At 41.4% G+C, this 22,015-nt stretch overlaps 1 protein-coding gene across 8 annotated transcripts in view; it reads right to left on the bottom strand.

The window, feature by feature from the left end:
* The window catches only part of RPRD1B (regulation of nuclear pre-mRNA domain containing 1B), an 83,651-nt gene that overhangs the window by 48,980 nt on the left and 12,656 nt on the right, over positions 1–22,015 (bottom strand). For 4 of the 8 annotated variants that reach the window (XR_014832302.1, XR_308771.4, XM_085003872.1 and 1 more), the window contains exons 3-6: positions 18,138–18,271; positions 9,412–9,524; positions 6,627–6,753; positions 1,134–1,309 (exon numbers count right to left, since the gene is read on the bottom strand). Coding sequence is in view for 4 of the 8 variants with exons in the window: in XM_085003872.1 (XP_084859998.1) it covers positions 1,134–1,309; positions 6,627–6,753; positions 9,412–9,524; positions 18,138–18,271 (550 nt within the window). In the remaining 4 variants the exon portion in view is untranslated. Of the gene's footprint in view, positions 1–1,133; positions 1,310–1,373; positions 4,637–5,084; positions 6,754–9,411; positions 9,525–18,137; positions 18,272–22,015 lie in introns of those variants that run through there. The other 4 variants (XR_014832304.1, XR_014832303.1, XM_085003873.1 and 1 more) reach the window with 4 other exon arrangements.

Below are 22,015 nucleotides of genomic sequence, written 5' to 3'. Positions count from 1 at the left end.
TGCCTGTGAAACTCCCTTTAGGATTTCTGGTCAGTGTCGATTTCTAAATCTGAGCCGTACTATTTTTACAGCCGTTTCCCAGCTTCCACTTTCAAGCTGGCTAGGAATATGAAGTTCCCACTACCACTACCCATCACAGCTCCTGTAATCATTGCAGGTAATGACGTGGTAAAAAGTGCCCATCCTTCATTTCCCTGCACAAGTCAGAGGAAAGGCAAATACAATCCTGTCAGCCCCTGAGCGAGCTGCATTCCCCTCCCCTCCCTGGTTTACTCTGCTGTTTCTTGTAATAGGTGACTGATTCTCCAACTCAAACCTGTTTTCCCTTCCTGTACCACTGGCTGCAACTCTTCTCCATGTCTCTTTGAAAAAAAGAAGAGTAGACACTCCTAAAAAGGAAGCCTAGCAGCTTGAAGCAAGTAAAAGTTCCCCAATGTCCACCCTGAAGATTCAGTTATGGCAGAGGACTAAGCACTGAAGATAAACCACCATGTAATTAATTAAGAAGCCAAGAAAAATGCATGGAGAGAAACTAGTTCTGAAGCCCCTCCTCAAGGGCACTCAGACAATGTCAACTCAGGGTAGAAATTTGTTCTTTCTCAACAGTTGGAGAATTGGGCTCCGTGAGCATTATTATGTTTATGTGGAATTTTAGAACAGACTGCAGACAGAGCTTGGAGGCAGACTACTTATTGGTCTTAGCAGGGATACAAGATGGATATAAATCTCGATATAAGCCAAAAGAAAGAACATTTTACCCATTTCCTGAATATTACCAAACAATCATTCTTTGGCTTTGCTGAATGTCTCTTTACCTCAATCCACAACTTTTTTTTGTTTTTTGTTTTAAAAAAATTTCAAATTAAAGCAACAATAAGACCCTCAATGCTGTGATTTCAGACTTCATTGTTTTCTATATTTCCATTTGTTCTTTCCTGGATATATAAAAACATGACCTCAATTTTCAACTACATTCAAGTAATTACAACATCTGATGGATATTCTCATCTCGTGAATCTTTTTTTTTTTTTTTAAAGAAAAAAAGATGTTATTAAGGCATAATAAAAACCTCCTAATGTAGGCTATAGGAAAGGAAACTTGGGAAGTCTGGGTCTGCCTTGCAAGGTACTCACTTCTAGTTTTTTCTCCTTTTCTGACAAAACATCTTTCTGGTTCTGGGTGTATTCCACCAACATCCGAGCCAGCTGGCGTCGGTCTTCCAGTTCTGCCGCCAGGCGCCCGTTATATTCAGCTAGTAACAGACACGCTTCATCTACTGTTTTTGAAAGACGTTCAGCTGCCTCTTTGTCTAAGCACAAATGAGACCAAAAAAGAGAGACAATATACATATTACACAGGCGTAAGTGCAAACATTTTTGGGGGAGTAAGCAGTTTCTCCTCTGACATACAAGTCCAAGAATAAGCCAGAACCTGTAGACAAACAATGGACTGGCCCAAAATCCAAAGATCGCTCCTGTCAAGAAGACAGGACATTTCTGAATTCCCTTAAGTGAGGCAACTGTTCAAAGGGGAATCTGGCAAAGGATTTCTCAATGTCTATTCCTACAAAAGCTCTAAAATAAATAGAGATATTTAAGATCACATGTGAAATAATATTCGCCTGCCTCAGAAAATTTCAAAAGTACTTCCAATTGTTGTTTCATTAAGTATTCTCTGCATAGCCCTCTGAAATACAAAAGCAAGCACTCATTTCTTGGGTGTGGAAATTAAGACTAAAGCTACATGACAGGATTGGTATCATGTGTTCTTCTGAGGAGTAGGACTCAAACCATGTCTCTAAAATGGACCCTTTTGATTCTACCTCTTATACTACACAAGCCTTGAACCTCCTTCCGCTCAGCAAAATAAAAGGTCTGATAAGAATAGAGGCTCTCAGATGATTCTGAATGTGACCTGTGCTAAGAAATACACTTGATATAAACATCATAAAAATAAAAGCAAAAGTTTTATAAGACATACTTTCCTAAGTGAATGTAGAGTGTTTTATCTTCTATCCCATTAAAAAAGTAAAAAATGTTGGTCATTACATACTAGACTGATTTCAGGTCCAATTAATGGGTTGCACCTCAAATTGTATGGGGGAAAAAACTGCGCTAAAGAATCAAAATAGGGAGTTCCCGTTGTGGCGCAGTGGTTAACGAATCCGACTAGGAACCATGGGGTTGCGGGTTCGATCCCTGGCCTTGCTCAGTGGGTTGACGATCTGGTGTTGCCATGAGCTCTGGTATGGGTCGCAGACGAGGCTCGGATCCCAAGTTGCTGTGGCTCTGGCGTAGGCTGGCAGCTACAGCTCCGATTAGACCCTTAGCCTAGGAACCTCCATATGCCGCAGGAGCGGCCCAAGAAATGGCAAAAAAAAAAAAAAAAAAAAAAAGAATCAAAGTGTAAAAGAGTACCCTTGGAAAGAAATGGTGAACAAGGCTCAACATCAGAAAATGAGAAGACAATGTATTTCAGAGAACTGACAGAATTAATTAGGTGTGAGTATGGTGAGACTAGAACTTTTAAGTGTGTATATACCTCATTTTAAAAAGGCCTTTAATGATCAAGTGAGATCAGTGCTTTAAAACAAGGCACTAGAGACTCCAGTAGTTCTTTGGACAAGCTAAAGTGAGTTACACAGCAATACAGATCCACTGCTCCTACGGATACAGGTCGTCAAGGTGAGAGCCTCAGCGTTACTGTAGGTAATGGGATTTAAGAATTCCCACCACAGCTTCTCGGGCAAACAGTCTTTTAGACTTTAGGATGCCTTCTCAATACACATACTGGAAGATGAACTCTAGACAGGTTCCCAATTAGGTCTGATGCCAAAGATCAGGTACTTCTAGGCTCCGCAGGGACAGGGAAACAAAAGAATGTTCTTGGTGAAGGAAGGGTAAGCCAAAGGGAACACGAAGCAAAGAGACAACGTCAGCACTGAGAGTAAAGAGGACAGCGAAACTCATTCTTCAAGATTGGTGGGAGGTATGGGAACAAGCTGCTGGGGTTGTGGTTGCTTTAGCTTTGTCACCGCCTCACTATTTTTTTGTAATAGTTAATTCATTAAAATGTTTTGGTGCCTGTGGCAGAAAATGGCAAGGAAAACACTAATTTTTGAGATTAAAAAAATCAATTCTCATACTCTAAGAAACTGTACAAGGGAGATATAACCCAGATAAAGCATCAATAATCACTTTACAAGCTATAGAAAAAGTGCAGTAAAAATGTAGTAGGAAGATGCTCACTTGGGAGAACTCACCTGTGGCTGGCCTCACACGGCCCCGTTACAGACAGTGGCCGTGAGTGTCTTTGCCCAGCCCTTCACTTGTGTAGGGGTGGCCCACTCCCTCCCGCTTGCTCCAAGATTCAGTTTCTGGGACTGTCCCCTGCATCTCTCCACGCCTCATCAATGTCTCTCACTCGTGAAGCACTCCCACCAGCATGTACACACACTGCTCTATCTTCTGACCATGTGTCACTCTCCAGCTACTGCCCCAGATCCCTGCTGCTCTTCCAGCAGAACTTCTCGAGAGACCCGTCTATCCTCCCGGTACTCACCTCCTCTCCTGTCACTGTCACTAAACTCACTCTCACCAGACTTTTACACCCCAAACCTTCCCATTAGTCTGACAAATACATGGATTCCCAGTGGGTGTCCAACACCGTTTTAGGCCCTAAGCCAACAGGAAACACAAAGGACAAAAACTCTCTCCCTCCAAGTTCTCATTCTCAGGGAAGAAAAGAAATAATAGATGATATTTTACTCACTTAAAGAACTCTAGAGAAAAACAAGGCAAAAGCGAAAAAATTAGGACATTTTAAAATAAGGAGGTCAGGGTAGGCTTCACTGAGAGAATACGGCCTGTGTCAATGTGAGAAGATCATTCCAGGCAGAAGAAAGAACTAAGTGCAAAGGCCCTTAGAGAGGAAAGTGCCTGGCAAGGAGCCAATAGGACTAGAGCGTTCTGAGCAGAGGAGACATGACTGAACTTCCACTTTAACACATCACTCTGGTTACTATGATGAGGACACACGGATGGCTCGGGGACTAGAAGGCAGCAGCAAGACCAGATAGGAGCCGTTGCAATAACTCAAGTGAAGGCGGTGCTGACGCGCACGAGGTAGTAGCAGTGGAGGTGGTAACAAGGAGTCAGACACCAGCTTTAGTTCAGACCAACAGGAATTATGAGGGGGTCATTTACTGAGATGGGGAAGACTACGAGAGAAATTCTGGAGGGAAGATAAGTTTGGTTACTAGTAATATTAAGCAAGAGGCTAGATGTATTGGTCTCACGTCCAAGGGAAGTCAACACTAGATATGTAAATTAAGGAATCATTAGCATAAAAACTGTTGTTTAAAGTCATCAAACAGGATAAGGACCTGTCAGTGAAACTAACTAGGAAAGAAGACTAAGTACTCAAAATTAAGAGGTGAAGGGGAAGAGGAGAAACCAGCAAGAGAATTGAAAACCTGGTGGCTTAAAGCAACACAACCCCTGGTCTCGCTCAGTGGGTTAAGGATCTGGCATTGCCCTGAGCTGTGGTATAGGTTGCAGGCATGGCTCGGATCTGGCGTTGCTGTGGTTGTGGTATGGTGTAGGCTGGTGGCAACAGCTCCAATTAGACCCCTAGCCTGGGAACCTCCATATGCCGTGGGTGTGGCCCTAGAAAGACAAAAAAAAAAAAAGAATGGTGACCGCTAGGAGCTGGGGGTGGGGAAATTAGTTGCTATTTAATGTTATAGCGCCTCAGTTCTGCAAGACGAAGAGTTGTGGAAATTGACTACACAACATGAATGTACTAAACATTTCTTAATGCACACTTAAAACTGGTTAAAATGGTAAATTTTATTAGGTGTATTTCACCGTAACTAAAAATAAAAATGAAGAGTTCCTGTTGTGGCTCAGCGGTTAACAAACCCAACTAGTATCCATGAGGATGTGGGTTCAATCCCTGGCCTCACTCAGTGGGTTAAGGATCTGGCGTTGCCATGAGCTGTGGTGTAGGTCGCAGATGAGGCTCGGATCCTTGCTGTGGCTCTGGTGTAGGCTGGAGACAACAGCTCTGATTGGGCCCCTAGCCTGGGAACCTCCATAAACTGTGGGGTGCAGCCCTAAAAAGACCAAAAAAAATAAAATACAATAAAAATGAATAAATAATTTTTAAAAGCCATATAAGCCAGTGAAAACAGATAAATGAAACCATGTACACTGCTAATTTTATATTAATTTGCTTCCAATTTTGCAGATTGTGACTGACAGAATAAATGAGGTGGCCCCGGAAACCACAAAAAAGTTGGATTTAACCAGGAGGTAAGTTGGGTTTTTGCCAGAAGACCAGAGTGAAGGGGAAGGAGAGCGAAAGGGACTGAGGGTGTGTGAGAGAGTGATTATAAAGACTCCAAGCTGAAGAACGAAGAAAACAAGACCTTAAGGGGAGTAAAGGCTGGTAAAAGGTGGACGGATCAACAGACTATGGGACCAATGAGCTGTTACATCCAGTGGGTGTAACTGTTGCGGGGGTGGGGAGCAGAGAGTGAGCCAATACGCTTCTTGCGCGACTGAGAAGGCCTCTGTGCTGTTCTGCAATGAAGCACAGCCCTGCCTGAAGGTCTTCACGCGCACAGCTCTCTCTGCCTAAGTGGCACTTCCTTCCCTCCCCGATCCTCACTTCCTGCTTCCTAATTTGGGGGGGAGGGGGCCTCTGATCAAGAACCACCTCACCAGGAAGACCTTCCCTGAGCACCTTTGGAACACTACCTCCTTCAGTAATCCTCTGCCCACCTACCCCACCTCTGCCTTATTTTCTTTGGTGCACTTAACCTGTAAGGGGATGTGGGCAGGGCACCAAGGGCAGATGCTTGCTATACAATGCACCTCAAACATCTGCCGAATGAAGGAAACATTTCATAAGAAACCTTGACTTCCTTTAAATGGCTAGAGAGGAAATGAGTGAAGAGCCAAGTCAAGAGACTAGAGGAAAGAAACGGTGGACCTCAGACAGGAGTGGTCCAAGCTTCTGCAGTGGAAAGAACACAGGCTCTGCAGCCTAGGCTGAAGAGGCATCTGGCACAGAGCACACTCTCTATGAGTTCATGCCTCATTCCTTCCTTTCAACTGCCCTCACATAAAGCAGGAATAATACCAACTGTTTAATTGGGGGTGATCATCAAGAGGGCAAAAATGACATGACTAACAATACAAACCTGGAGTTCTTGGCACCGAAGGCACTATCTTCTGTGGGTGTGTCAGTGTACAGTGTATAAATCACAGCACTGAGGTTTTTTCTGGTAAGAGGATCATGAGTTTAACGTCTTCCCCCTCCTCAGCCCCCCACGCACACAATTTGCACTGTGTTTTCAACAGACCTTACTTGTTGTATTGAGTACCACAGGTTGTGGCACGCTAGCATTTCTGCAATAATTCCTAGAGTCACTATTCAAGCTTGGACTATTCCAGCAGCTTCTTTGTTCAGCATGTGAGTTATGTTTGCAAATCCCAAGATGACAGAGAACCCAATGCCACACGGAAAGTCTGTACCTGCAGACATAAGCATGTCCTGGGGTTTGATGCACTGGAGATATGTCCCCCTTCCCTCATCTTTCACCCAAACTACCTTCTCACCTGTTATTTTTTCCAAAAGAGAAACGTCTTGTACTTCCTGGGGTAAAGAAGCAATTTTCTGTCGGACAGTAGCATCCCCTGATGCAGCATTTTCCAGGTCCTGCAAAGCCTTGATTAGTTCTTCGGTCTAAATGAAAACACAAACAACACTATGCATTAAGATATATGGGGGCATGGGGTTTAAAGAAATAGTTAAACAAAGTAGAGGCAAATTCTAAAAATGATCATCCTTGACATTAAAAAAAAAATCATTTGTTCTTATCCCAGAGCATATACTGAAGTCAATGATACGAATTCTAAGAGAATGCAGAGTTGATTTTTCTAAATCCATAGTAGAACAGAATTGAAATTCCACGTAACCGTTAAAACTTTTTTTTAAAGAACATGTTTTCAGCAGCTTAAGAAAATGGAGTCTGGTTCACATTGCTTAGTTTCAAAGGATGCCTTTCTACTGTAGAATGGCCTCCAATATAGAATAAAGGTAAATGCATCAGATGCTTAGCAACTGTGTGTTGACTGAGTAAATTCTTTTTTGGATTTTTTTCTACAAAATGATTGTCACAAAGATGACATTTTCAATTCTGGCAGCCTCTCCCAAAATTAAATGCGGCAAACTTACTAATGACAAACAGAGGAAAGAAAACTTAAGAAAAGCAAACCAAGAATGTATATTCTGTGTATACCAAAAAAGGGGTTTTTAATTGTCAGGAAACATACAATGCTGACAGGTTAGCTCGTCCATAATGACCCAAACAATACCATGTAGGCACTAGTCTGTTATCCTGAAAGCTGGTAATTCAGGCTGTTTTCTTGAGGAAGTTTTAAAATGCAAAGATATAAGGCCTAACACTGCTTTCAACATTTTAACATAACACAAGTCAGACATGCTTCCTGTTTACACAGGCCTTAAATACACCCATGTGTAATGAAGTAAAGCTGTTTTAGGCAAAATAAGAGGCAGTATCACTCAGTGAAAACATGGGCTCTGAAATCGGACCTATATTCAATTAAGACACTGGGCAAGTTACTTATCTGTCTCCTTGAGCCCCACTTTCTTTGACTGCAAATGAATACATAACAGCTAAAACAAACAGCCACAGAGTACACGAGCTAATTTATAGGAAGGGTCAAACAAAACAAATACATGGAGTCCCTGCTATGGCACAATGGGATTGGCACTGGCGGTATCCTGGGAGCACTGGGATGCAGGTTCGATCCTCAGCCTGGCGCAACAGGTTAAAGACCCAGTACTGCCCCAGCTGCAGCTTAGACCACAACTGCGGCTTGGATCTGATCCCTGGTCCAAGAACTTCATATGCCTGGGGCGGCCAAAAATGAAGGGGGGAAAAAAGGAGAAAAAAAAAAAAAAAACCCAAAATATATGGCTAAAAACTCAGTAAATGCTAGCTTCCTATTTTAATATTTAAATACATTACAGCATAGCAAATTTGTCACTGCTAAACAGACTGTCCTTAGAAACTAATTTGTCAGATGGCCAACAAACACGTGAAAAAATGCTCAACATCACTGATTATAAGAGAAATGCAAATCAAAACTACCATGAGATATCACCTCACACCAGTCAGAATGGCCATCATTAATAAATCCACAAATAACAAGTGCTGGAGGGGCTGTGGAGAAAAGGGAACCCTCTTGCACTGTTGGTGGGAATGGAAACTGGTACAGCCACTATGGAGAACAGTTTGGAGATACCTTAGAAATCTATACATAGAACTTCCATATGACCCCGCAATCCCACTCTTGGGCATCTATCCGGACAAAGCTCTACTTAAAAGAGACACGTGCACCCGCATGTTCATTGCAGCACTATTCACAATAGCCAGGACATGGAAACAACCCAAATGTCCATCGACAGATGATTGGATTCGGAAGAGGTGGTATATATACACAATGGAATACTACTCAGCCATAAAAAAGAATGACATAATGCCATTTGCAGCAACATGGATGGAACTAGAGAACCTCATACTGAGTGAAATGAGCCAGAAAGACAAAGACAAACACCATATGATATCACTTATAACTGGAATCTAATATCCAGCACAAATGAACATCTCCTCAGAAAAGAAAATCATGGACTTGGAGAAGAGACTTGTGGCTGCCTGATGGGAGAGGGGGGGGAGTGGGAGGGATTGGGAGCTTGGGCTTATCAGATATAACTTAGAATAGATTTACAAGGAGATCCTGCTGAATAGCATTGAGAACTTTGTCTAGATACTCATGTTGCAACAGAAGAAAGGGTGGGGGGAAAAATGTAATTGTAATGTATACATGTAAGGATAACCTGACCCCCTTGCTGTACAGTGGGAAAATAAAAAAAATATATATTAAAAAAAAAAAAAAAGAAACTAATTTGTTGTTTACTTAGAAACAATCACGCTATTGGAGATAAGCCACATGGAGGGCTTTTGAATGTCTTTGTGACATTATCTATCCCTTTACAAGAGTCTATTTTTTTAAGAATATTTTCAACTTCCAGAAATTAAGAAAAGCCAAATCCAAGTACTCTGTACACACTGGCGGTATAGTGGTGAGCATGGCTGCCTTCCAAATACTCTGTAAAACACAAATCCATCCCAGAGTCAGGGTATGCAAAGACAAAATCAAGCCTGCTATCTGGCACGCGCCACTAGATGGATCTTGCACCCAGTGCCAGACTCTGGTGAGTCCACACTATTGGTTACTGGCGCCACCTTGTGGCCAGCATCTTCAACTAGTGGTCAAGTCAAGCCACTCTGCCCTACTCTCTGGGGTCAGGACATACCAAGAGGGGTCCTGCAGAAGGATCTTGGGGAGAGTAGCTTCCAGGATAGTCGTCATCCTCTTCCTCTTGTATCTGCTGAAAAGTTCGCTTCAGAGATTTCTTCTCCTCCGTTGCTAAAGCAAAGAAAAAAGTGACAAATATGGGTCACTACAGCCTGTATAGCTAAGAGTCAAATGCTATGCACAATGGGTCACATGCAAAAAAGGGTAGAAGGGGTGTACACATTTCCAGAGACGGCTTAATGTTAACCATTACAACAGTTACTTTGAATCAGTGGTTGTTCCCCACATTACTGAAAAGAATCAAAATGGCCTTAGTCTGTCATTTCATACTGACTCACTGGAAAACTACTACTGAAAAAAAAATTTAGAAGTGAAACTTACCTAACTAATGCATTTCATTAAAAAGCTTATTATCTTCAAAAAGAGTTAACAGGAGAAGTAAAATGGTAAGAAACAACATCAGAATATAATGAAGTAAGCTGATGGTTTGTAGGAAATGTACCATGTATAAAATGAGATACTTTAAGCTTTCCAGGATCATTTCAGAAAACAAGTAGTAGAGAGAAGCCCAACAATAAAACCGTATCAAAAACTCTAAAAACAGGAGTCCCCATCATGGCACAGCAGAAACAAGTCTGACTAGGAACCATGAGGTTGAGGGTTTGATCCCCTCACTCAGTGGGTGAAGGATCCGGCATTGCCATGAGCTATGGTGTAGGTCGAAGACATGGCTTGGATCCTGCATTGCTGTGGCTGTGGCGTAGCCCGGGAGCTGTAGCTTGGATTCAACCCCTAGCCTAGGAACCTCCACATACCCCTAGTGTGGCCCTAAAAAAAAAACCAGTTTAAACTATTGATCTATAAACAAAACAAAGTATTACCTTGAATTTTAAAATAACCATTATCGGGCATTAGGACATACTACTGACAGAAATTACTTAAGTCATTTTTTGGGGGCGGGGGGGGGTGACACACTAGTGGCATGTGGAAGTTCCTGGGCCAGGGATCAAACCTGCCCCTCAGCAATCACCCAAGCCACTGCAGTAACGAAGATGGATCCTTAACCTGCTGTGCCACAGGAGAAACTAAGGCACCATTTTTATTTAAATTGACCACTTTTGAGGCTAACAGGTTACAGTTTTTAAATTATCTGTACCGTGTAATTTTAAACTGTTATGACAGAGTGATAATTCCAAAATCATTCCTTTTGCATTAAATTGGACAATATAAAATAAATGTCAAACAAATGAGGGACATAAAACCAAATGAGAAATACAGGTTTGAAAAGTAAGAAACTACTGGACACCTAATATGGGAAAGCACTGCAATAGTTTCTTTACATTTGATCCTCCCAACAATCCTAAGATGTAGTATCTCCATGTTATAGGTAAGAAAATGAAGACCCAGAGAAGCTAAATACCTCATGTAAAGGTATGACTTCAAAATCTGTGCTCTTTCCACTGCTCTTAACTTACTCAGCAGCACAGTTTTCTTTTCATCTGTCAAATGAGGGGACACCGTCCACCTGCCTCAGAACTCTGAGTTATAAACAGAATAATGTACACTTCCCGCTTAACGAAATGTTTTCTTCTGGAGCCAAGGATGTAGTTCCTGTTTTCTACCTTACACATTAACTGACCAAACGTTGTTTGACATGAAAACCAAGTCAATACTGAGGGCTTTATTTTTTTCTTAATGTTTTTGTTCGTCTGTTCTACTAAAGAAAAGAAACAGTAGCACTTGCATTACTGGCAGTCCTGTCTTTGTGCTACTCTATTATGCACAGATTTATTACCATGGTTTGGTTAAACACCACCATTCCCCCAACAACAAAGTTCAAATTTACCACGGCATATTTACTCTAAGTAACTGCATAGAAAACAAACTTCGCTGCTAACTTCAGCCCACAAATCATTACGTAAATGATAGAAGCGCATCAAGATTAGTGACCACATCACTTCTTTCAAGGTCAGTAATTGGTCACTGCACCTCTGTTATTCAGTTCATACACAGACAGCAAACTAGTTGTGTTGTTTGCCTCCCAGTGACAAATCCACATGACATTCTATGAAACTGAATAATCAAAACAGGGAATTGACTATCAGAGATGAGAGAGCAACAAAGAAACTAAAACCAAAATTAATGCTGGAAATGAAATTCAAAAGTAACATAAATGGAGCTGTAGAAGAAACAGCTGGCTGTGGGGATACTGGCACTGCCATGACTTCTATTTTATTTTATTTTATTTTATTTTTATTTTTTGTCTTTTTAGGCCCACACCTGCGGCATATGGAAGTTCCCACCCTAGGGGTCTAATTGGAGCTGTAGCCGCTCGCCTATGCCACAGCCACAGCCACACCAGATCCAAAGGAGCGTCTGCAACCTACACCACAGCTCACAGCAATGCTGGATCCTTAACCCACTGAGCAAGGGCAGGGATCGAACCCGCAACCTCATGGTTCCTAGTCAGATTCGTTTCCACTGTGCCACTCCAGGAATCTCATGCCATGACTTCTTGAGACTGGAGCCAGAGGAACTGAGTGAAGGCCAACTTATCACCCTAAATGAAGCAAGTGGCTGTGATGAAAAGGATGACAGTGTCCTGGAAGAAGTGGTGCTGACCCAAAACTTCACTTTTAAGGAACTAACAGAGATACATCACAACACTGAAAGCAAAGGATAAAATGTTAGAAGCTGATCCACAACTTAGGAAGGAGTATGACAAAGATGGAGAAGATGCAACAAGCTTTGTTCAAACTGCTCTTGACAAGTTTGTAACAGAAATACTTTAATTCACCATGTTTCTAATTTATGCTAAAGCATGCTAAATAAGTCTGAACTTTACAGTTGTTTCTCTATACAACTGTAATGAACAGTGAGTTTTTAATTCTTTGACAAAAAATTTTCTAAGTCACAGAATAACTGTAATTCTTCCCACTGATTATTAAGATCATTTTGCAGTTTCAGCTTGAATGGTCATTTTTACAGTCCTGTACTACTATGCAAAGCAAGGACTGTTGTATTCTTCAAAGAGAAACTCTATAAGGATATAATTTGCATAAGAAACATCTTGAAGTACTTTGCACACAGTGGCTGCCTAATTCATGTGTAGTGTGTGGTATGACACTAATGAAAGCAGCCATGTCTGATGAGGGGCCACTAGAATGTAAGCACAAGAGAAAAAGATAATAATATACACACACACACACACGTATATAGTTTTGCTCACTTCCAAACACCTAGAAGAATGCTCAAAAAATGTAATTTTTAAATACACTAAAGAAGGTAGAAAAAATTATAAAACTTGAATCCTGCAGATTTTAAACTCTCAGAGAGAAATTATTATACATGAAAACCACACATCACTAAAGACCTCAGACACTCAGAATCACTGAATTTCAGCAGCGGAGGGCCTGAGACAGACCCATGTCTTTGCTTTTCCCACTGTTTCCCACCTCATTTTTCATGAGAATGTCAAAGCCCACAGGCTGTGGTTTGTTCAAAGTCAGAGGGCTCGTTAGTCTAAGTGTGGGTCCCACAGCAAAAGTCTTCTGCCTCCTAACCTGCAGTTCTTTTTACCAATTCACACTGTCACTCACCTGAAGCAATACAAGTCTGAAATCAAACTGACAAAAATAATTGGAGGGCATTTCTGTCCTCTGCCATCCTGATGTCTTCCATAAGGGTACAATAGGAAGTAACCTTTATCGTCTTACTTTTCCAGGTCTCTCCTAGCCCTACTCCATTATGAACACTTTCACTGGTCCCATCTTCTAAGTACAGTGTCTTGGAGCCAGAATCTCTTCCCAAGTCCCAAATTCCAGCAGTTCCACACCTATAAGGAATTCTCCCCCATCTCCTCCTTCTGCTCCTTCCCAAAGCTTATCAGCCACCTATCCTTTCTCATGCCTTGTCCAAACCACTGTCCCAATTGGGCTCCCTGCCACCAGTCACTTTTTTCCAACTTAGACTACACTCTTCTATCTTCCTAAAGCAGAGCTCTCACTCCATCATGCCTCTATTCAAAATCCTGGAAAGGCCACCTAAGTTCAAAGCCTACTGGGTAATGGTTATGGTAGAATCACCTTGAGTACTCCCTCTTGCAATCATCACCTCCCTGGACTCCCGCAAGTGCATGGGCCTCTCTAAGCACACTTGGCCCTTGCCATTTTGCATGGCCACTGGCCTTACCTCTCTGATGCAAACATTAAGTGACTTGTTCCTTTATATCCCTCTAATACCCAACAAGGTGTCAACACATCTGACTCTGAAACCTCTTGAAAGCAGAAGAAGCAAGGCACTTGGAAAGCCCTAGTGCTGTGCCAGAAATGACCATCCCTGCTTCCCTTCACCCACGTGGGCTGGTGACTCTCTCCTGCATGTCTGTACAGAGTTAGCAGTGAGGATATCCAGGATTCTCAGTCTAGTCAGACAGCCGTTAAAATGACTGAGAAAATCTACCAGTCCCATTGCTGTGTCTGGATTTCAGATCAGGTACCTTCCGCTCTGACCACAGGAGCTACACCCCCTTGCTTACTCCCTCAATCACTGTATTAACAGGCAGGGCAAACACTACAGGGGCCAAAATCCTTCTGTCCTCATACTGCACACATTCTGTTCTATCTTCCAACATGTCCCTGTGTCTCCAAGGGGCCTTGTACCCAGTTAATCTTCAAGTAATCTGGTTACCTAAGGGTTTATGGTATGCCCCTTAGAGACACGACCTTGGTGAATTTCAGACACTGTGGCAGACTGTGAAACCAATTTTAAGGTAAAAAGTTAGACTGAAAGATCCCAAATCATGTTACAAAACATAGTCATCTATTTGTAAAACTGGATCTTCCAAAGGAGCCAACTGAAATTTCCACGATTGAAGGGAAAACAAAACAAAACAAAACTCATAGATTTTATATTACTTTTATAATGAAAAAAGACTAAAGACATATTGTTTGCAAAAGTTCCCTCATTCTTTGTTCCCTCCCTCAAAATATGGGAAGTTTTTTTAAAAAAGCACATTAACCTTTACTTGTAGAGAGAAAAAGATCTGCAACAAAGAAACGGCTGGCACTTAAGGGACAGTTCTGAAAGCATCTACTTGTACATATTTATCATCTCACTGAACTGAATGGCCACCTCAACCCGGGAAGCTGGGCCAAGAGCCTTTGCTGCTAACCACCATGCTCTCTGCCCTTGCATAAAACCCGGGGGGCTGAAAAGACCAACAAGTCTCCTCTGACTTTTGCTATTTATATTTAGAAAAGGAGATTAGATATTAGAACTGGGAGGGGGGCTGCCAAATAGAAGTCATATGATCACACTAATACCATCTTACCTACGTTATCTCAAGTAATCCTCACATAGCCCTATGAGGTATTACTATAACAGTCATACTGTACAGTAAGAAACTTGAGGCTCAGAGAGGTCAAATGCCATGCCCAAGCTCACACAGCTTGGAAGTGACAGAATTGGGTTTCATACCTTGGAAGTCCAATTTCAAACCCTTGCTCTGAATAGCTAATCTAACTATACCAAGGGCCAGGAAAGCTGAGTGAACTGCTCATGAGTTGATGCCCGAATTCAAGTCTACTGACTCTCTGTGCTTTCAAGGAAAAAATATGGTGTAGAGAACACAGGCTTTATTTTTTCAAAGTTTTATTGAAGTATAGTTAATTTAAAAGGCTGTGATAATTTCTGCTCTACAACAAAGTGATTCAGTCATACATATATACACATCCATTCTCTCTGATTCTTCTTCCATTTAGATTATCAAGGAATACTGTGTAGGAAGAGAACAGGCTTTTAAAAGATACTAACGAACTTAATTTGCAGAAGACAAAGAGATTCACAGACTTTGAAAACAAACTTACTGTTACCAAAGGGGGACAGCTTGGAGGAGGGGAGGTTGGACTAGGGGCTTGGATTGGCACATGCACACTCTGGTACATGGAATGACTGGCCAAAGAGGACCTGCTGTACAGCACAGAGAACTCTATCCAATATTCTGTGATAATCTATATGGGAAAAGAATATGAAAAAGAATGGACATGTGTAAACATAACTGATCACTTTGTTGTACAGCAGAAATTATCACAACATTGTAAATCAACTATATTTCAATAAAACTTTAAAAAATGAAAAAAAAAAAAAAAGAAAGGATATAGGCTTTTAAGTTATACAGACCTGGATTTGAATTCTCTACTTATCAATTATATCTTGGAAAAAATTACTAAACCCTTTTGAGCTTTAATATCTTTTTTTTTTTTTTGGCTGCACTAGCGGCATATGGAAATTCCCAGGCCAGGGATCAAAATCCGAGCCACAGCTATAAGCTTCCACCACACTTGCAGCAATGTCAGATCCTTAACCCACTGCACCGGGGATCAAACCTGCATCTCCACAGCAACCAGAGATGCTGCGGTTGGATTCTTAAGCCACTGCATCACCAACAGGTTAAGGGAAATCCTTGAGCCTTAATATCTTCATCTGAAAAAATACCAAATACAGAGTAGTTGTAAGGATCTAAAATAACATGAAAAGCAGCTAGCAGAGAGGCTGGTGTTGAATAGGTGCTCAGTAGATGTTATTTCTTTTGTATCTACCTTTCCTTTCTCAAGGCCACAACTACAGGATACTGTGTAATTTATGTGGGACTCAAGTCAATAATGAAGTTCCACTCAGACAATCAACAGCTTAAGTATTCCCAGAACAGAGACAACTTTAGAACACCTGGGTCTTGTACCTAGGGAGATGGGTATACAAACTCAAGAAAACTCCAATTCTAAAACAAAATTCCTCAGTTCATACTCTCCGAAAGTTGTCCAAAGACAAAAAATTACCCGTGAATTAAGGCTGAAATATAAAAGGACTATTTAAATTTGGAAATAAACTTCTGGAAAACTCATCAATATTTTGAAAGGACTGTGTGAAATATTCTGATAACTCAGGTCCAAAGAAGACAGAACGAGTTAGCTGAGACTAATACACACATTGGAACCTTTTGATACGTGTTTTCATCGTTATAAACTAGAGAAAGAAAAATTATCTCTAGATCAGCATTATCCTCCACATTAGAAGAATACTGCCTCTACTGTTGTTAACAAATCTAGATGCTCATCAAAAAAAAAAAAAAAAAAAGAAAAAAAAAAGAGACTCAACAGAGCTCTTTTTGAATCTACTAATTTGTCTGACTGCTCCCTGAGTGTAGAACAATTCTCACTCCTCTCCTGCTCTTTCCTATCCCATCTAGCATAGCTGTTAACCCAAAGCACATGTCTGGCAAATGCTTGTTTAATTGAAATTCAACACTTAGCTTCAAATGTCGTCCTTCAGAACTCTCCTACTTGCCCAAAGGTGTTTTTAAAAAAATCAGCACTGTTTACCAATGAACTTGAAGTCAGAGGAAAGAAAAGAATACTGGGTAATTCCCCAACACTGTGCAGAATACCTCCAAAAGACACAAAACAAACACTGCCAGAATCCAAGGTAGGAAACATGCTGCTTTCCAGAGTGACCTCAAAATTGTTTTCTATCAACTCCAAGTAAAACAATAATGATCTGCAGTCTGAAAGCAGTTATATCGTTCTTAGAAACCTCTAGTTTCACAGGAAATTTACCTGACCTTAAGATGCCTATATACTCAGACCTGGAAGAGATCATGAAAGGTATACAATAAAGACTTATGAATGAATGACATTATCACTGTGCTAATTATGGTTATACTCTACTGCAGAGGTGTGTGCAAAGTATCAGAGGAACATAGAGGGAATGGCTACATGTGCCCAGACAAGCAAACAGAGAAGTCAGAATGAGAGCAGCATTCTTTAAAAATGAGTTCACCACACAAAGGGGACAGAAGGACATTTTAGGCAGAGGCAACACAGGTGCAAAGGAAGGGGTACCAACAGAACATTCAGAGGGAAAATTGTTGGGAATGGCCAAAGAATATGGTACAGGTGAGGAAATGGCAGAAGAACCCAGAAAAGTAAAGTAGTTCACAGTACAAAGGGTCTTAAATACTATGTAAGTACTTGGACTTGATCCTCCAGGCAATGAATATGTGTGTAGTCAGATCAGACCTGCAGCTTAGAAACATGTCATGCCACCTAGAATTAAACCACAACTAACCAGAAGCCAAAGGACCAAATAACATTTGATCTTTTTCCTCTTTAAAGAAAAAAATAAGACAGCTCTCAAGAAGGAAAAAAATTTATACACATACATGTCCACACTACTTGAGGATATTGTGGGTTCAGCAAAGACCAAAATCAATTTTAGACAGCAAGCTAGCAACCATCAAAAGTATGTCCTCAAACTACATCAGTATCTAATAGAACCAGGTTTTGCAAGGGCGAAAGGGCTTATCCAAGATCCTGTAGTAGTGGCAAGGCTAGGACCAAACCTTAGCCTAGGTCCTTCTAGTTTCCCAGAACGCTAAACAATGTTGTTGTTCCTTTCCCCTGTGCAGGGAAAGTCTCCGAAAGGCAGAAGCGAACCAAGGAGAATACAGAGCAGAAGGCAGGGTATGAAATGATGAAGAGCATGAATACTAGAACCAGGCTTTCACGCTGCAAGCACTACATAAATTCTCACCATCATTTATGATCATCTTTCTCTGAAGAATCATACAATCGCTGGTGGTTCACAGCAACCCCCACTGCAGCTTTTCAAATGTGATTCGAAAGTAGGCAAAGACCAAGAGCTGTAAACATGTGGTGATGTTTCTACCTTTGGGGGGAGGGCTCTTGGAGTCCTCCATAGACAGCTTCAGCTGCTGTATGAACTCGCCGCCATACACACTTCTTTCTTGCCAGATGTTCAGCAATCTTTCTAAAGGTTTTTTACAGCCTTCATCTGCCTCTCTGCCCAGAAAAGATGAAAAGATATATATAAGCTTAAGATTTTTTGTTTTTAATTAGGACAGATTTACTTAAGAAAAAAAAAAAAGAAATCAACAACTGACTAAATGATTTACATATTTAAAAACAGAAGGAAGCGTAAGGTACATACTGTAATTAATAGATATTCAAAACTTAACCAGACACTACGTTCTTCCTGTGGTATTTACAGAAGAGAGAAGAATTATGTTATAAAAGTAATCCATGTCTTTTATCCTCCTTGAAAGATGGGGCAAATAGGGCAAAAAGCCAAAGGTTGACTTTTATCAACAGAATTCTCAAAAATCAATCATTTCAATAGCGACAGCTTGCTTTTTAGAAGGCATTAATTAAAATCTAGTGCCAGACACACTGCTGGAAACTGAAGTAGGCCAAAACTTAAGGATAGAAAAAAAAAGATTAAAACCAAATATTTAAAATGGGGGATAAATTCACAATAACTCATCAATGCTTAAACAACAACATCTCTAACAGGTATAAATATAATCGTACACACATGTATGTCAAGACTGATCTCAACTTCAAACTCATTACTTCATAATTAATTCAGGGCTAGGTCTATATTCCAGGTTCTCTATATTCTAGGTTCACATAAAGGCATCTAGCAGATAATCTTAGAACACACCAGGCATAATACAGTCCTTTAGAATTTATATCTGAAAGAAGCTAGAAGGGTTTTTCCCCCTGACATTACCCTCTTAAAACAGGATATTTTTCAGTGATATGACCATAACTTGAGCTCAGTGTGAAACAGTTGCTTACATAAAATGTCAGATCACAAGTAGAAGCATGGGGGAACTTTCCGAAAGGAAAAAGAATTCTTCCCTCACCTCCACTGTGCTACTATGAATTGCTCGGGTTTTGTGAGACCGTCTAGATGTCAATGATCTTACAGTGAGGGAGCTGAGACAGGAAGGGCTACCCTAACATTTAGTATCTAAGGCAATACCTTTAATAGGAACTTCATTCAACAAGAAACCATACCAAATGCAACTCAAATGGGAGTTTCATCCACCCCAGCCCTGACAGCACTTTTCTAAAACTTATGTTAGGAGTTCCCGTTGTGGCGCAGTGGTTAACGAATTCGACTAGGAACCATGAAGTTGCGGGTTTGGTCCCTGCCCTTGCTCAGTGGGTTAAGGATCCTGCGTTGCCGTGAGCTGTGGTGTAGGTTGCAGACGCGGCTCGGATCCCGCGTTGCTGTGGCTCTGGCGTAGGCCGGTGGCTACACCTCCGATTCGACCCCTAGCCTGGGAACCTCCATATGCCGCAGGAGCGGCCCAAGAAATAGCAAAAAGACAAAAAAATAAATAAATAAATAAATAAAACTTATGTTAACACTCAGGATGAGCTGAGGTTTCTGCCTAATCTGGTCAGACTGTATGACTTATGAATTATTAGTGGCAAACTATTACTTCTGAATTACTAGTGGCAAATTTCACTAAATTGTTTGGGGCCAAAGTACTAAGTAAATCAGGGTACATACAAATGAGTTATCCTTTCGTTAAATCTTTTTTTAAAAGTCAGAGGTCAGGGTGATGAAAAAAGGGAAAAAATGTCCACTGATAGTTTATAAAACTTAAAAAGAGATAACCCTAATATTCATGATTAAAAAAAAAAAAACAAAAAAAACAACAACAACAACAACAAAAAAACCTTGAAGTTCCCGTTGTGGCTCAGTGGATAACGAACCTGACAAGTATCCATGAGTACTCGGGTTCGATCTCCAGCCTCGCTCAGTGGGTTAAGGATCCAGCGTTGCCATGTGCTGTGGTATAGGTCACAGAGGCAGCTCGGATCCCCCGTTGCTGTGGCTGTGGTGTAGGCCGGCAGCGACAGTTCTAATTTGACCCTCAGCCTGGGAACCTCCATATGCCACAAGTGCAGCCCTAAAAAGCAAAAAAACAAAAAATAAAAACAACCTTTATTCCACCTTCAAAAATACCTAGAAACAAATTACTTCTCACCTCTTTCTCTGCTAAGTGCTTGATCCAAGCCACTATCATCTCTTGCCTGATTACTGCAATAGCCTTATTACTGGTCTCCCTGTTTATACCCTGTATTCCACCCATCTCTTCCCAAGTCTGGAAAATACAATTCTAACTACTCTGTCTGTTTAAGGTAGATCATGTCACTCCTTTGCTCAAAACATCCAAAGACTCTTCCCCTTCTCCCTCAGAATAAAATCAAAGTCCCAATAAAGCCTAAAAAGCGATTCTCAACCCAGCCCATTATTTCTCTGACCTCACTTCCTACCCTCACTCCCTCCACAACAGCTTCCTGGCCCTCCTGCCTCAGGGCCTTTGCACTTATAGTTCACTTTGCCATTGTTCACTTCGCCAGGAACCACAAATTTCCCCAGACAGCTAAAGGCTTAGGCCAGGCAAGGCTTCTTTGCTCTCCTTCAGATCTATATTTATTCACACAGCACCTTTTCAGTGACTCCTTTTCTAATCTTGCTACTTAAAATCACACTATTACTTAATTTGTCTCCATATAATTTCTCTTCTGATACACTACACAGGTAGCTGTTGTTTATACTCTCTTTCCATTTTTTTTTCTTTTCTTTTTAGGGCCACACCCACAGCATATGGAGGTTCCCAGGCTAGGGGTCAAATTAGAGCTGTAGCCACTGGCCTACGCCAGAGCCACAGCAATGTCAGATCCAAGCCGCATCTGTGACCTACACCACAGCTCATGGCAATGCCGGATTCTAAGCCCACTGAGCAAGGCCAGGGATCGAACCCAAAACCTCATGGTTCCTAGTCAGATTCGTTTCCGCTGAGCCACAACGGGATCTCCTTCTCTTTCCATTTGAATGTAATTTCCACAAGGGCAGGGATTTGTCTTTTTCCCCTCAATGCAACATGCCCTAGAACAAGCCAACAAATATTTAATCATGATTTTTTTTTTTTTTTTTTTGTCATTTTGCTATTTCTTTGGGCCACTCTCGTGGCATATGGAGGTTCCCAGGCTAGGGGTCTAATCGGAGCTGTAGCCGCTGGCCTACGCCAGAGCCACAGCAACACGGGATCCGAGCCGCATCTGCAACCTACACCACAGCCCACGGCAACGCCGGATCGTTAACCCACTGAGCAGGGGCAGGGATCGAACCCGCAACCTCATGGTTCCCAGTCGGATTCGTCAACCGCTGCGCCAGACGGGAACTCCCATGATTTTTTTTTTGTTTAAATTCTCAGATAGGTTTCAGTAGGCCATACAATTAATTTTCAACAGTCATTTTACTACATCAAGGTCAATCATGTCAGATATCAACTAAGTACTCACCTCATTTATTGAGGTTTATCAACTACTGTGCTTGGAATACAAAGAACAAGGGCTAGGTCCTAACCTCTAGGGCTTGACCCAGCAGCCCCTCACCTTTCCATCTCACAATCTCATCCCTAAGTATTTTCTACTCAGCACTTCCTGCCACTGGGGCATATGCCTATGAATGGAACCCCCAGAACAAGGGAGGAGGAAGAAGCTGTGAGTCATTCAAGTGGCTGAAGTATATGGGGAGTGTGTGGAAAGAGCAGAAGAATCTGAAGGGACAGAGTGGAATTAGATTATAGAGGACCCTGAATGTCATATTAAGTGTGTGGCCTTTATCCTGAAGGCACTGGGAAGTCCCTAATGTGATCAAATGTACCTTCAGAAAAAATAAAACAAAGTAGTTTGTTGTAACTACAGTAACAAAATCACAAC

This window comes from Sus scrofa, chromosome 17 (assembly GCF_054392235.1).
Source record: "Sus scrofa isolate SSC_HxYL_T2T_F1_AM1 chromosome 17, Sscrofa_HxYL_maternal_Yorkshire_Landrace_v2.0, whole genome shotgun sequence".
Taxonomy (NCBI): Eukaryota; Metazoa; Chordata; class Mammalia; order Artiodactyla; family Suidae; genus Sus; species Sus scrofa.
The sequence above is the reverse complement of the archived record's forward strand: the minus strand, read 5'-3'. Positions and strand labels throughout refer to the sequence as shown.